The sequence below is a fragment of the Chelonia mydas genome, chromosome 9 (genome assembly GCF_015237465.2).
Source record: "Chelonia mydas isolate rCheMyd1 chromosome 9, rCheMyd1.pri.v2, whole genome shotgun sequence".
Lineage (NCBI taxonomy): Eukaryota > Metazoa > Chordata > Testudines > Cheloniidae > Chelonia > Chelonia mydas.
The window spans coordinates 23,631,436-23,646,946 of NC_057855.1; the positions used below are offsets into that span (position 1 = coordinate 23,631,436).

Genomic DNA, 15,511 nt, shown 5'->3' on the forward strand with positions numbered 1-15,511 from the left:
CAAGCTCAGAGAATTTTCACTCAGGCTGCTGCTGAAGCTAAGCTTTGCAAAGAATTAGTTCTGATTTGTTTTTGAATTCTAGAGTTGGGGGAAATGGAGAGAAGATATTTGTTTGCTTGATTCCACATGACAACTCCAGGGTAACTGAATAGACTGTACGGTTGGTTTGACAAGGCTATGCACTGAGCCAGCAGCTTCACATACCAGAGAGAGGGGGCTGAAATGGGGACTCTGACAATTGTAATGGATTTTATCAGACTTTCTCTAAAGACCAACTATTTTGTCTTCAGTTGTTAATGTTTTTCAGAGGTTTCCCTTCTGAGAGGTATGAATAATTAACTTAAATGAATATGCATTTGTGTTGGATTTTTCAACAATGGATAAATAATTACTGCAATACAAATGTACAATAGCATTTCCAAATATTAAATAATGAAATAGTTTTTCCGAGAGAGCAGAAGTTGTATAGTTATTGTTGATTGGTTTGTGTGGATTCAAGTACTACAGTTATTATGCTTGTGTAAGTGTATTACAATAATATACATACAGTGCATGTTGGAAATTGACTTCAAATGCCATAGAGAGGGAAAGCAATGTTTCCCCAGCATGATATGTTGCAGCATATGCACGAATCCTACAATGCTCTTAATTCTCCCCCCGGGATTCATTGCATTTTGTTTTATTCCCTATCCCAACCCCACCCCCTGGCACTTTATATAAGGTAATGCACTGTTACTGCCTTAGTTTCAGGGCAACTTTGAATAAAATTCAGACTAGAGAAGGCACTGGCCCTGTAAAAAGAAAAGCCCACTGGATTGTCAGACACATGAAGGAAATTCAGGGTTAGTTCAATAATCATTTTTGTAGAGGGCTCTATGGGACAGCCACTCTGAATTCATTTTTATTACTACATTTCAACCTTCACTTTGCTAGTGGACTTCTTACAAGCCTATTCCCGTAGTCTCCCTCTGGATTCTTCATTCTGTAAGTCTCTCCACTCTCACTCTCTCATAAATGGCAAAATGAATTTTTTTTTTTGCTTTTGTAAGGTTTCAAATTGAGTTCCCTCCCCATCCCACTCCCATGTTATAGAAAAATGACCACAGGGATTGAGATCTCATTCAAGAAACATGTTAAAATACCAGCATTATATAGTATCACAGTGACAATGAGTGTACTGGTATGTGTTCAATGATGTACTTAATAATTTTCCTTTAAGGGTAGGAAACAATGTAATTTTTTTGCTTGTAAGTATAATTTAATTTATATTTAATATAATATTTTCATATATTAGAGATATTCAGAAATATTTACCCAAAAGATATAATTTGTTGACATTTAACAAAATATAAGGTTTCATAAAGTGTTGTCACATAAAACACAATTAAAGTTGGCTGTATGTTGCATAGTGCATTAAACCCCATGATTTTTTATTCTTTATGGTATGTAAAATGTCAAGTATATACTCAGAGTCTGAGTTATATATGATATTTTTCTATCAAGAAATAAGAGGGTTGTGAAATCAGTCCTTGGAAGTGGAAGTTTATATCTGTGTATTTACTATAGCAGTTATGTAATGCTTTGGTTGTGTAGCCAAAACTCCCACAGAGGTCAGTGGTAATTTGGGTTGGATTAAGCAGAATCAGACTCTTAAAAACTAAACATTCACTGAAATATAAAGGTATAATAGTTTATGAAATTCAGATTATCATATGAGATATACTTCACATGCTAGTTTTGTTTCTGGAAAGAATTCTGAAGTTTTGTTCCAAAGTATACAAGGGAGAATGTATATCATTTTGATTTTGGTAGAAATTCCTTTCCTTCAGAGAGACAAATCTGAAGATTCAGTGTATAACTCTTGAAAATATATTTTACAGATGTGTCTAATGAAAATAAAATTTCCAAACTGAATGTGAGAATCAGATGTCAATCGTGTTCCAACACACAATAACCAGAGCAATGTGTTTATAAAACATTTGATCAATTTTAAAAAAAATACCTTAAAATTAATCGACTTGTCAATGCTTGCTGCTTCATCTGACAGAGCACAGACTCCACAGGCTTTTTAGTCGAAATGAAGTGTGGAAACCTGTCATGACAGAATGAAAGTGAGAGGCATGTAGAAAACAATAGCTGTCTTGTGGGAAGAATTTAAATGTATGCAGCTAATCCCATGGGAACTGCTGTAGTCCATTCAGACTTTGTGAAAAAGATGCTCTTTCATAATAATCTTTAACCCTTTCCTTTCACTGAAAAATCTGAGAACTTTATTGAAAAGTTGCAGGACAAAGTGTTCTAGATTAATCAGCCAACGATCTGTAATAATAAAATTTTAAAATCAAATTGTTAGAATAACATTTGGGGATATTTTGTCCCAGATATTTTGTCAAAATGTGTATTGTGTATTCATTGTGCATATGAACATTCTGAGGAGACTTTCAGATCAAAGGTAGCTAGGAAACGCACCCAGGTCTGATTTTACTATGCACGAGAGGTACATATGAGAGGAAGGATCCAGTGGTGTTGGGATATTGCAAAACTTCTGAGATGTTTTGTTTTTATTTAAATTTTGGGATCCCCCCTTTCCCTCATTCAGCTGAACTGTCCTTTCCTGTCAAGGGATAATTAATTGGGAAAAAACATCCTAAGTGATTGGAATGCTGTGTAATACACAGAATAAGCATTCTTGTTTGAAAATAATTCTGATCCTTCTAGTGTTGCCAGAGGAGTAAAATAAAACCAAACGCGTAACAGCCCAGAACATGCATTTCCCTACATGGGATGCAAATATACGAAATTTTGAGCTCTGTTTTAAGGTACTAAATCGGCAAACCCTTGCACATGTAATTTACATACATGAATAATCCTATTGAGTTTAATGGGATTACTCACATGTTTAAGCTTCTCAGGACTGGGTCCTAAATGTAGAACCTTCAGTCCTGTAGTTTGGAGTGGCTCCTAAATTTGGCAAAGTGCACCCTCCCATCTCTGGCTGTAGCCTACAATACCTTCTTGTCGTGTCCATATACAATGCTTAAAAGGTAAACATTTACAGATAATATTTTGCCTTTCTGTAGTTTCTTCCAGCCAAGCATGTCAAAGCACTTCATAGAGTTCAATAGATTAAATCTGTTACCAAACCACTGGGGAAAGCAAAAATGATTTTCTCCATTTAATAGATAGAATTACTGAAGCACTGAGAAGTTGTGTCTTGCCTAAGAGCAGAGAGAAAGTTCATGGCATAGCAAGATCTCTGGCCTCCTGGCTCTTTAATGGCAAGATTCCTTAAACAAAGAAATTTCTCCTTCTCTGCTATTCTCTCCCTGTCCCTGACGTGTATATTTAAATCTAAATTATTTGATTTAGACGTAGGCACTCAATAATTCTCCATCAGTTTGAGCACTGCTTATATGCTAACTTTTAGATAACTTTTAGTTCCTGGAACATAAATATTATCTTTACTCCATGCTAAAAATAGAAAGCAAAGAGCTATTGGCTCCCATTGTTAGTTGGTGGCAGAGTAAAGAACAACATTAAAATTTACTGGAAATACTCCAGCTTTAGCAAAATGGGCTGATTTTGTAGCATGTCTACCATTATGCCACACTGCAGCCTAAAAACATAACCATGCATAATGTCCACAGCAAATTGACACATAACAAAGGAGAGTGGAGTTTGGAGAAAGGTGGAAGGAGTTGAGGAATTCCACAAGTTTCCTGTTGGATACACTTTTAAACCAGCATACTATGATAGATCTTTTTTTTCAAATGAGGGCTGTCCTAGCCCAATGATTGGCACTCAGCAGATGTCTTACCTTGATGTGTTAGATCACAACCTGGTCCATGGCTTTAGGAGCAGACAGGAGCTATCTGTAATGGGTGTGCTCAACCTACTTTTGAAGCTGGGCACATATGGGTATGCATTGCTAAGTAACTTCCCTCACAAGATATTCACTGGTCTAGCCCAGCACTTGCTGAAGTAGCCACCATTGAGTGCCTCCATTTTTGGATGTTCAACCTGAAGAAACCTTGGGTCTGATTTTTCACAACTTCAGTTGAAGGCAACTGAGGGTAGTCTGAACCTTTGAAAATTAGGCCCCAAATGTCTGAAACTAAGTGCCCCAAATCAGAAACCACTTAGGAAATTTTTTCCTTTCTTTGCATTTTTTTTTTGCATGCTTCAGTTGCTTGGGGCACAACTTAGTCCACAAATTTAAGATTTCCCCCTTTTTTCACTGTTTTCAGTGACATGGCACCATCTGGACAAAAATTAGCAACAATACTTTCATTATCAATCCTTTAAAAATAAAGACTGTGACTGCAATTCTTGCAAAATCTGCTTTGCTGAAGTGTAATATTTTTTCCAGCCCAGCCCACTTATATTTCTAATTTATCTATTTCTGTAGAATCTAAGCACCTAAGGCAATATTAAGACTCATAGTTAGGTCCAGTTGCCTTTATACTTGGAATTTTTATTGTTTCTCTTCAATTATGAGAGCAATTATTTTGCATAGAGTGAGTTTTGCAACAAACTCTGAAACCTGTCAGGCTAGGTTTCATTCTGATAGCCTCTAATAAGGAGTTCTGATAAGAATGCTGTGTCTCCAGCTACTAAGAGATCACCTTGGACAGTAATATCTACAAGGTCCCCAATCAGAGTGCATCTGTCTCAGTGGGTTATTGAAAGAGAAACAGGTCCTTACATACATTAAAATGGACATTAAAGTTAGGGGTTGGACTTTGATTTAGATCTGGAAATGCATAGGGTACCAGAGAAAGATGCAGAGCACTTAATGTAATGTGTCTGACATTTTTTCTGCTTAATTATTATTAATCATGTTTACTATGGTAGTTGAAGGACCAACCAAGAATAGGGCCCATTGTGCCAAGTACTGTTCAAACACAGAGAAGTAGATGGTCCTTACCCCAAAGAGCTTACAATCTAAATAGACAAGACAGAGCGGAGGGAAGGGTAGAACACACACAAGCAGAGCGAAGAGTGAGATGGTAGCAAATGGCATGCTTGTTCCACAATTTTTTGTTTTATTTTAGGGAGGTGGGGCTACTTAGATGCTAACTCGTTTTATAACAGAGAACAGAGCTAGGTGAAATAGCATCAAGATGCTCATGATGGGGGTTGAGGAACTGTCTTTTGAGGAAGTATTACCAACCACCCTGACCCTACAGGAAATGTTAGTTTCATGGCCTATGAAACTGTTTTCCTTGTACAGAGAAGCAAAGAGAATAAAGGCTGTATTTAATCACAAGAATATGCTATGATTTCCTTACATTAATAAAAATTATCTGGTAATACGAAGCAAACGGCATAAGCTTGTAATGAACAAGGAAGTGCTTAAGATATCCTTATAGAGCTGAAATGTCCTGCATGTGTATGTCTTTTCAGCAGTGTTACATAATGAAACTTTTAAAGAGGTTTGTCATAATTAGAGTTAAGACACTGTAGCTTATTGAAGAAGTAGCCTCAATTTCAGAGAGCATACAGTAAGGAAATGTCTTCTGGCATAGTCCTTAATATGTTCTATAAAAACTGCAAAATGGAATCTGTTTGAGGTAGGGAGCTAGTCCATTGTGAGAGATTGAGATGGCTGATTTTCCCTTTGCTGAGATATAAATCAGTAGTAAATCCACTAAAATCATTGCTGTTACATTGGTGTAAAATCAATTTAAATGAGAGGAGAATAAGGCCTGGAATCCTTTTTGTAATCTGGAGATGAAGAGGGTGCCTAAATGGGAGCTGAGCTCTAGGGAAAATCTGGCCCACAGCAGATGCAGACACCTTCACAGGTTTTTGGAGTGTGCCTCAAAACATCACTTTCCTCAGAGAGAGGAAGAGATTTAGAATCTTCCATTTGAAACAGTGACAGCAGAGCCGAATAATATCCTGTGCTTTGGGGACTAAACTGTGCGCATATATCAGTTTGGTCTCTAATTAGTTAGAATATAAACTGACACCAACCTGATGTGAATGTGGGAGGATTTCCAAAGACTGTTTGGAACAGTATTGGCATCTATGGGCCAAATTGTCTGTTGGGGTAATTGCCATTGACTTCAAAGAATTTCACAAGCAGAGAATCTGGCCCTATATATCAATAGAATAGTTGTCTTAAACTATGTTTTTTAACCATATTGCTGGTTAGGGGAGTACTGTAGTCTAGTGATTTGGTGAAGAGGAATAGGAATCAGGACTCTTTGTGTCTGTTGCGGATCTTACCACAGACTGAGTGTGTGACTTTAGGCAAATCATGTCCTGTTTTTGTGCACCAACTTCCCCATTTGTAATGTGGTTATAATGATATTTACCAATCACACAGGACTACTATTATTATTATTAATTATTTTATTAAATTAAATTAAAACAGACAATGCTTGTACACTTCCTCCTCTGAAATTCAAGTAACTCTGAAGAACAGTAGACTCAGTGACTGGAAGGAAATCCTGGCCCTACTGAAATCAATGGAAGTTTTGCCATTGATTTCATTGGGGACTGAATTTCATAGTCTAAGACCAGAAGGTACCATTAAATCCTGACTTCCTGTATATTGCAGGCCCTTAAATGTAACCCGGTTAGCCCTGTATTGAGCTCAATAACTTGTGTTTCATTTTCCAGAAAGGCATCTACTCTTGATTCAAAGACATCAAGACATGGCGAATGAACCACTTCCCTTGGTAGTTTGTTCCAATGGTTAATCCCCCTCACTGTTAAAAATTTCTGCCTAATTTCCAATTTGAATTTTTTCTGGCTTCAGCTTGTAGCCACTGGCTCTTATTATGTCTTTCTCTGCTGGATTGAACAGCCCTTCAATACCTGGTATTTTCTCCCCCGGAAGGCACTTATAACCCCATTTATTTCACCAAATATCTCTCGAAGAGCTGATCACCATTTAATACATTGTTGCTGGCTTAGATTTGGTTCTGTTCCCACCCCAACAAGGCAGTCCTGGGAAGTTAAAATTCAGGAGCATTGTAGGTGAAATACTGTTTCCAAAAGCCCAAAGGGAGGGTGCTTGCATTTCAACTAGTAAGATCAAAGTGCGTGTTCAAGGAGTGGACATGGACAGCAGGCTTGTCATGACTCATGCATCTTTGTAAGACATGTGTGCAGAGATTGAGTGATGCTGTTTATTAAATTGATGATAAAAGCTCACGTAAAGTTCAGGCCTTCCTTTGTATTCATGAGCTGTTTTATGGAATGGCCACCATTATTCTTTGGGATAGTAAAGCTTCTCTCTGGTTGTTTTATTCACTTGCTCTCTTTCTTTCAAAAAGCATAAGCTTACTGGGGTCTTTTTACATTCTTCCCAGGGAAGGATAGCTTTTCACTAACACAGAGAGTTCTGTTTTCTCTAATAGAAACACACTGCACGCACTTTGAGTAGGGTTTGTATTTTGTCCTAGGAACAGAGCATTTCATTCAGATAAGGCCACTCTGCATTTAAGTTCATTCTCGTCACCTGATCAAGCCATTGGTAACTGTTAGGCCACTTTAGTCTGCATTCCTTGAATTCCTTACTCCTGGCACTGTAATTAACAGCTTCAGGTTCACTGCTTAACAGTAAATTCCATAACTTTCCACTTGTTATGCCCTTGGATGCTGCCTGTTGTAGCATAAAGGCAAAGCTGAATATCAACTCCGACTTTCAACTCTGCAGCTGTAAGAGCCACTAAAAAATGTCATTGGGGAGTCACGCACAGGTAAAACATCACCAGTTTATATTTGTTGTTCTGTGGATTTTCATCTTCAAATGTAAGAAATACTGAATATGAATATGGTGGGCCTGCTTCTCTTCTCATTCATAGCAATGTAATCTCATTGACTTCTATGTAGTTACTCTGATTACCCCACTGTAGTTGACAGGAGAATCTAGTCCACTTTGCTTTCATTTCGGATGATTTAATTTGCACGTTTTACTAGCTCTCTTTCTGTTTTGTTGTGAATAGTCCAGAAAAAGTAAAATCCACTGCATTGATATAAATCTTTGTATCAAACCTATAAAACCTAAAAGAGTAGGCTCCACCGGATGAATGCAGTGTACTGGGCATGTTATTTAAGTAGAGACCGTTGTTTCACTGAATTATTTCCTATGAAGACCTTAGTGCTCTGCATCAGTTTTGACCTTTGTTTGACATTTTACAGTTGTTTCAGGAAAAAAGGCACAACGCTAGTGTGAATGAGATTATAAATAAGCCCGGTATATTGGATTACAAATATAAGAGATCTGAACAGGTCATAGGTGGTTATATGTGAACTGTTTACTTACAATGCTGCAGGTAGAGCTCAAATTAAGGTCCCAGGTGAGATGAGTTTGTGTGGCCTTGAGTCTGTATGATGCGTTGTGAGAGATACCTGACTGAACCTCTTTCTTTTAGAATCAACAAGAATTATTATGTGTACTGATAAAATTTTGCTTTGGAGATAGCCCACTGATACTACATTTGTATTTTTTTAAATCCATACAACTTGAAGCATCTTCTATAATATAACTTCTCCACATTTTTTAAAATGCCATTTAATGGTGTGTCAAAAATAAATGAAATGTGTATGCAACGAGTAGGCATCTTCAGAGCCCTCTTACCCAGGATTGACAGCAGTTCTAAGTGGTAGTATCACACAGGTATGACCAATCAGTGTACGGGTGGAAACTATACATGGGAATTAGAAATACAGTAAAAAGTTTCATATTTGACCATATAATATACATATTGCTTAGGCATGGGATTCTCTATGCTAATTATATATGAAGGATGCCTCAAACCTGTACAGTATACATGCCTTCATTAAGACCTTGCTCGTCTCAGTCTCGCAGGCATGCACTGAGCCCTCCAGGCAAAATGCTATCCCTGACCTGTTCCACTGCCTGCAGGCTGCTGCGGAGATTGAGTTCCCTCCATATCCCTTAGAGCGTTGCACTTTGGTTTCATCTCCTGGCTTTTTGGTCAATGTGTATGTACAGAGGGTCACCAGTGGACATGGAGTCTCTCTAATAAATTATGGAGAGGGGTCACTACAGATTGAGGTGAGAAGGTCTTGGGCAGGTAGGAAACAGCCTCGATATTGCAAGTCCACAGAATAAGTGAGATTTATCCATAAGAAGGAATCTGGATGGGATCAGGAGCTGCAAAACCTAAGTCCAGCCTTGTTTTGAGCCATGCTCCTTACAATCAATAACTAGTATGCATAGGTTTCATTTAAGGCACACTCCCTGTCACTTCTAGAGGCTCTGTACAGCAGATTGCTAGCAGTAATGCAGCAGCTTGATTTAATGCAGAAATTCCAGGCAAATATGGATCCCCTCTTTTGGCTCTTACACCACCTTTCTTATCCAGCCCCACCATACAACCAACCATCCTACAAATAATTCATTCTTTGCAAGATTCTGCATTTACCATGATTATGCTACATGTATTTGTCCTTAAACCTCCAAACACTTTCAGACATGATTTTCTTTCAAAATTCAGAATATTCACTCTTCCCTGTTTGCACACGTATGGGCAAATTCTGCTCAGTTACATTGTTATAAATCTAGCGTATGCCACTGAAATAATTTATACAAATGCCAAAGACAGCAGAATCTCACCAATAGTCTTGGTAAACCTGTTAAGAGCTAGACTCAGGAAGACATTTGCAGTGTGTAGCAACAATAACAACATTATTGAACCTACTAACTCATGAACAATGCTACATATTCTCATATCAATAAATTGTGTTGTTTATATCAAGCATCTATGTACTCATATATATATCTAGTGATATATCTTTTATATAGTACTCCTACAATGATAGCCACTAGTGATTAGGCTGAAGTTGTCTCACTCTGATTATTTTATGAATTTGTTCCATTTATAGATACACCTATCATCAACATTAGGCATATTTACTTATGATGTTTGGGCTCTGGAGGAGACTTTATGGCATGAAGCAGGAGGAAGTAGTCCAGGTCACAGTTTCTCTGCTAAAAGAAAAGGAGTATTGTGGCACCTTAGAGACTAACAAATTTATTTGAGCAAAGCTGTCGTGAGCTACAGCTCACTTCATCGGATGTGACTTGGGAATATTGTGTTCATTTTGTGACACCCCATTACGAGAAGATATTGACAAACAGGAGGGACTTCGGAGAAGAGCAGTAGAACTGATAAAGGGGCTGAAGGAATTTTCTCATGTGAAATGCTTTCAAGAGCTAAGTCTGTATAGCTTCAGGAAGTGGTGGCTGGCCATGTGAAATATAAGATAAGATATTTGAAAAAGGGAGAATAATTATTTATGCAGTGGGGAATAACAAGGACTAATACAATGAAAGTAAGGGAATATTTAGTCAAAATATCAGGCAAATTTCTTGGCAATTAGATCTAGACAATTGTGCAATCGTTCTCAAAGGGAAATGGTGGCAGCCCTATCATTTGGAACATTTAAAACTGGAATGGACATAAAAAATAAGGATCAATTCTCCTTTGGCTGTGAGATATGACAGATGATCTAATAGCTCATTTCCATATCTAACTTATTGTGTTCTGTTGTGTCAAAGCTCTATATGTTAAAGAGTCACCAAGTAAGTTAGGCCTTGACAAAATAAGGTAGGTTGACACATTGCAGAGGTCTTACAAAATGAAGACTCTGTTTCAGTGACAAAAGGGAGTGTTTTAGGTTGTGTTGGCTTAGGACATACCTCTAGGTTGTCAGACCATCATTTTTTTATGTAACAGAGTTGATTGCATTGTGAAAAAATATTTTCTTATTCTTTGCCTTCTCAGAAAAGATTGAATACTGTTTTAAGTGGGCCTGTAACCTTTCTTCTAATGTCTGTGTTTAATTTACTCGGGTCATGTGATGTGTATTTTAGTTTCTTCTTGTGATTATGATGAAATTTGAAGGTTCGCTGCTGTTTGCATATATTTGTGAGTGTTTGCAAATGTACTTTATTCCTCATCTGGTTCATTCTTTTCTCTGTATGGTCTCAATCACACAGCGGCCAGCTTTCATGGGGTAAATAAGCACCCTAACTTTCACAATAACCCCAGAATCAAGCTAATCCCATTTCAAAACAAGGCCAAAACAAGCCAATCCCTAAGAAATCCCAGCACTCTATGTGACTAGATTCCCCCGGCATGCAATCTGGCACTGTGGTGGGCCCACTGTGCACCCCTAACTCTCTCCCCCGCTTGCCCCTGCTTGCTCCCCCCCCGCCTCTGCCTGTTGAGAGCCAATCAGAAAAAAGAAGCAAAAAGCTATAACAAGCTACAAGCCAAAAACTAGCCAACAAGCAACTCACAAGCAATTAAGCCAAAAATAAGCCCAATTTCTGCATTTTTTTGCAGGTTTGGCATGTCTGCTCAGTAAGCAGACAATTTCTATCATTATAGAGCTGCGGATCCTGTCTCCAACTGTATCTGAGGGTATGTCTTCACTACCCGTCGGATCGGCGGGCAGCGATCGATCCAGCGGGGATCGATCTATTGCGTCTTGTCCAGACGCAATAAATCGACCCCCGAGTGCTCTCCTGTTGACTCCTGTACTCCAGCGCCACGAGAGGCGCAGGCAGAGTCGACGGGGGAGCGGCAGCAGTCGACTCACCGCGGTGGAGACACCATGGTAAGTCGATCTAAGTACGACTTCAGCTACGTTATTCACGTAGCTGAAGTTGTGTAACTTACATCGATTCCCCCCCTCGCCCCTCCCAGTGTAGACCAGGGCTGAGATATTGTAGCCTTTGAAGGGCCGTTGCCGTATTCCTGCTCACTATGATTTTATCACTTCTGAGTGTTCAGAGAGCGAACTTTGGCTCCACTTGCTCTAGATCCTTTCAATATTCAGGCCTGTTGCAAGGTGCAGTCCTGGAACACATCACTGCAGTCACCTTGCCTCTGTTCCCCTCTTGGTTATCCAATCAACTCCCATGCACCAAGAGTTTTAAAATAATGTTCCCTCTTTGGGGCTGTAATTTATTAAGTCCTCACAAAACAAATACACAGTTCCGTTAGCCCTTCCTCAGGCCTTCCAATTTACCCGTGTTCCAGGGGTTCAGGCTCTGGCTCTCTCTCTCTCTCTGCTCCTCACTTCCCTCTGAGCTTGGGAGCTCTGCTGGTCCCACTCTGGCCCCTGAAGACCTCCCCCCAAGTTTTATCCTACCCCCAGTCCCTGTGCTCTGCGATGCATTGAAAACTGTTAAAATTACCAGCTGTAACTTTAAATTTGAGGGTGTTTTCTTGATCCTAATTACAGATTAAGGAGCACTGTAGGGATGTGTGTGATCTGGGCCTACCTCCTGTCAGTTTGCAACTAGCTAGCCTGGAGTAAGGTGGGTTGTGCCTCTCTGTTTTAGGGAACAGCTTGCTTTGTCTCTCAGGTTTTGGGTTCTTGTGCGTTAGGGTTCTGGAGTTTAAGGAATAAAATAGTGCTATGTTGCAACTCTCCAGCACCATTATTATTTTTTTTTTATTGAATTCTCTGTGTGAATGCTATGAACAGAAGATGCTCAAACTCCTCCTTCCCTTGGAGCAAGGTCTCCACAGCCCTACTTCATGGGGCTGTGCTTGAATCCTGCCCCAGCTGATCATCATCCAAGCTTTGCCAAAGGACAGCCTCCATGCAGCTCTCTTTTGCCTGTAGGCTTCCTTTAAGATCAGAGCACTTATAATTCTCAGCAGGTAGTCACATGACAATCCTTCCCAGAGTGACCTGTTCCTAAGGATACCATGCTTTGGAACAGGGTTGGCTGGTCTCAGGACTCCACTGCCTTTAAAGGGATAAATCAGCCATTTACAAACTCTTGAATGGCCACACTGAAATCAGTAGGATTACTCATGGAGTCAGGCAGGTATTGCTCATCATGCTTAGGGGTATTAAAACCTGGTCCTTGTACTCAGATCAAGGGAAATCTGTTGTGGCTTCTTAGTGAATTGTTCTTGCTGCACTATGCAGGTTACCAGCACCAGTAATATCTTTTCTATTCTGTTTCTTAGACCATGCTCTTCAGTATGGTATCTGAACACCACAGATATCTCTTGGTTTATCCCACTAATAGTGATGTCCTGCAAGATTCAGGTAGCAGATCATCCCATCATCAATAGTAAAGAACAGCATAATTTAAAGTAGGCAAGAAATACACAAAGCATGCAATATTTAAAATATTCCTTGTGGAATTTTGGACAGTTGATGTACATAAGGATTTGCCTACAGCTGATGTATGTGGAAAAAGGATTCTTAGCTCATCCTAATTGCTGGTTTTTTTCATACATCAGGCTTCAGTTGTGAAAACCTTAATCACATGCATAGTCCCAGTTCATCATAAGTAACAGCTGCACAACCTAGCTTTCCAGGTTCAGTCCCTCCTCCAGTTCAGATCTGGGGCATTGTTCTTAGCCTGCTGTACCTGTTCAGTGCCCACACACACACATATATCCTGCTCACACAGTTTCTCTTTGGGCAGAGGGGAAAAAAAGAATCATACATGACAGATGTCATGGCACTTAATACCCTTTTGGAAAGTGCTCAGATATCATGGTGATGAGGATAGTATAACAACCTGAATAGAATGAAATGGAGAAGGCTTCTTTCTTTATAGCTATCTGTGTAGACTCTGATTCAGCAATGTACTTAAGCAGATGCCTAACTTTTTTGACTATTCACATTCCTGAAGTTAGGCACATGCTTATTAAGTACTTTGCTGAATGAGAGGCTAAGTACCTTTCACAAGCACTCATTGAAAAATCTTTGGTGAATCACAGGGTGACACTCCCAGAATTTTGCTAATATGTGCTTTTTTTTTTCAGATCGTGGCAGAAGAGGTCTCAAAATGTGCAAAAGGTTTACTGTACCTAGTAAACTGCTGACTAGGTTATGGGTTGCTACATCACCAGCCTCATTTGACTGAAGCACATGGTACAAGCAGAGATTTGCCTGACTGGCAGAACACATAAGCCATGCATCATCTGTTTGGGCTGGTTTTGGGACAAAAGGACCTTTCACGTGCAGGGGATCTATTCTCCTTAGATGATGCTGAGATAGAAGGAAGCCTGTCAGAAGCTCTTGAGCAAATAAAAATAATTAGTTCATCTCCAGTAAGTAAGACATGCTCCCCCAATCCTTCTGCATGAGATAATGTATCATGAAAAGAAAGGTCAGAAAACAATGACAGCATAAGCAGAACACCAAAAACAGATAATAAATCTAACCTTTTAAAAACCACAAAAGTCCTAAACAAAATGGCAGATTCAAAGACTTCAGCTCTTGCATTCAGTTCTCATTCTTCTGAATTTTATTTTAAGAAAAATAATTTAAACTGATCTTAGTCACACTTCATATCAAGAGTCCATTTATAGTGTATTGAGGGTTAATAAATGATGAATAGATGTTACAGTCATGCTATGGCTACGAACGAAATAAAGAATGCATGTGCCTTGGGGCAAGAACATAAATACCATCATTTCATTTCTGAGAGGATGACACCCAGATCCGCAGCCCTTCTAAATTTTGTTCTGTTGGAATTGCCCCTAACAAGAGGAGTCCCTGCATTGGTTGTTTTCTCAGCTCCACTACAGCATTTTATAAGCTTATGAAGGAGACAGAGCAGCATAAGAAATAATAAGTTGACCTGGTACTCGGCACTCTTTGTGAGGGTAGCTTAAATTCTCCGTATTCTGAGCCACCAGTTCACTCCTTCAAGTGTGCTCTCTTTGCCAGCTTATCTTTTGCTCTTGTGTGGGACTCCCAGAGCAGCTGACAGATAACCTATCAGCATGGTCCAGTACTGATCTTTGGTTAATCTGACCAAAAGAGAGTATGAAAATCAGCACACTGAAGGGAGTTGGATCCACAGGCTGAAGGATGGTTATTGATTGGAGGACCTGAGAATGAATGGGAAGTGCTCACAGACAGTCATTCCAGGGCTATAAGTTGCTATCACGCAAAGACATGGACACTTTCTTCACCCACCCGCTCCCTGGCAACCTTGATTTTCTTTTCTCTGAATCCATTCTGTTTTTAGCTTTTCACCTTTTCTCAATTTCACCTCTTTCTTTCTCTTTCTCTTCCTCCTGCCCTTTTCTTCTAAGTTTGCTCCCACTCCTTCTCTCACCCACCCCCTCCTCTCCTATTAGTAGCTTCTTTTAATTATTTGGTTACTTATAGCGATGGTTATCTTATTATAGAGTCAAACTTCCCTCCCTCCCTGCCACATTGTGATGTTGCTGAATTCAGCTGCTAAGTACTGTAGGAGTTGGTAGGAGACAGATAAAGATAAGATACTCTGAAAGCATTTTAAGAAACTATTTGTTTATTGGTTTAGATCTCTCTAACTCTTCTGTACCATGGATTCATATAGTTTAAGGCAAGAAAGGACCATTAGATCATCTAGTCTGACCTCCTATATGTCATGGGTGAGTGAATTTCACCTAGTTACCACTTCATTGAGTCCAATATCTCTTGTTTGACTAAAGCATAACTTGTGTTAATGCTTGAGTCAGCCCAATCCATTCCTCAATTATATTTCAGAGCA

At 39.2% G+C, this 15,511-nt stretch overlaps 1 protein-coding gene across 6 annotated transcripts in view; it reads left to right on the plus strand.

Moving 5' to 3' along the window:
* Positions 1-15,511, plus strand: part of VEPH1 (ventricular zone expressed PH domain containing 1) — a 151,749-nt gene continuing 136,238 nt past the window's right edge. For 5 of the 6 annotated variants that reach the window (XR_006283828.1, XM_007067077.3, XM_037909413.2 and 2 more), the window contains exons 1-2: positions 1-325; positions 13,788-14,075. Coding sequence is in view for 5 of the 6 variants with exons in the window: in XM_007067077.3 (XP_007067139.2) it covers positions 13,938-14,075 (138 nt within the window). In the remaining variant the exon portion in view is untranslated. Of the gene's footprint in view, positions 326-7,569; positions 7,716-13,787; positions 14,076-15,511 lie in introns of those variants that run through there. The other variant, XM_037909412.2, reaches the window with a different exon arrangement.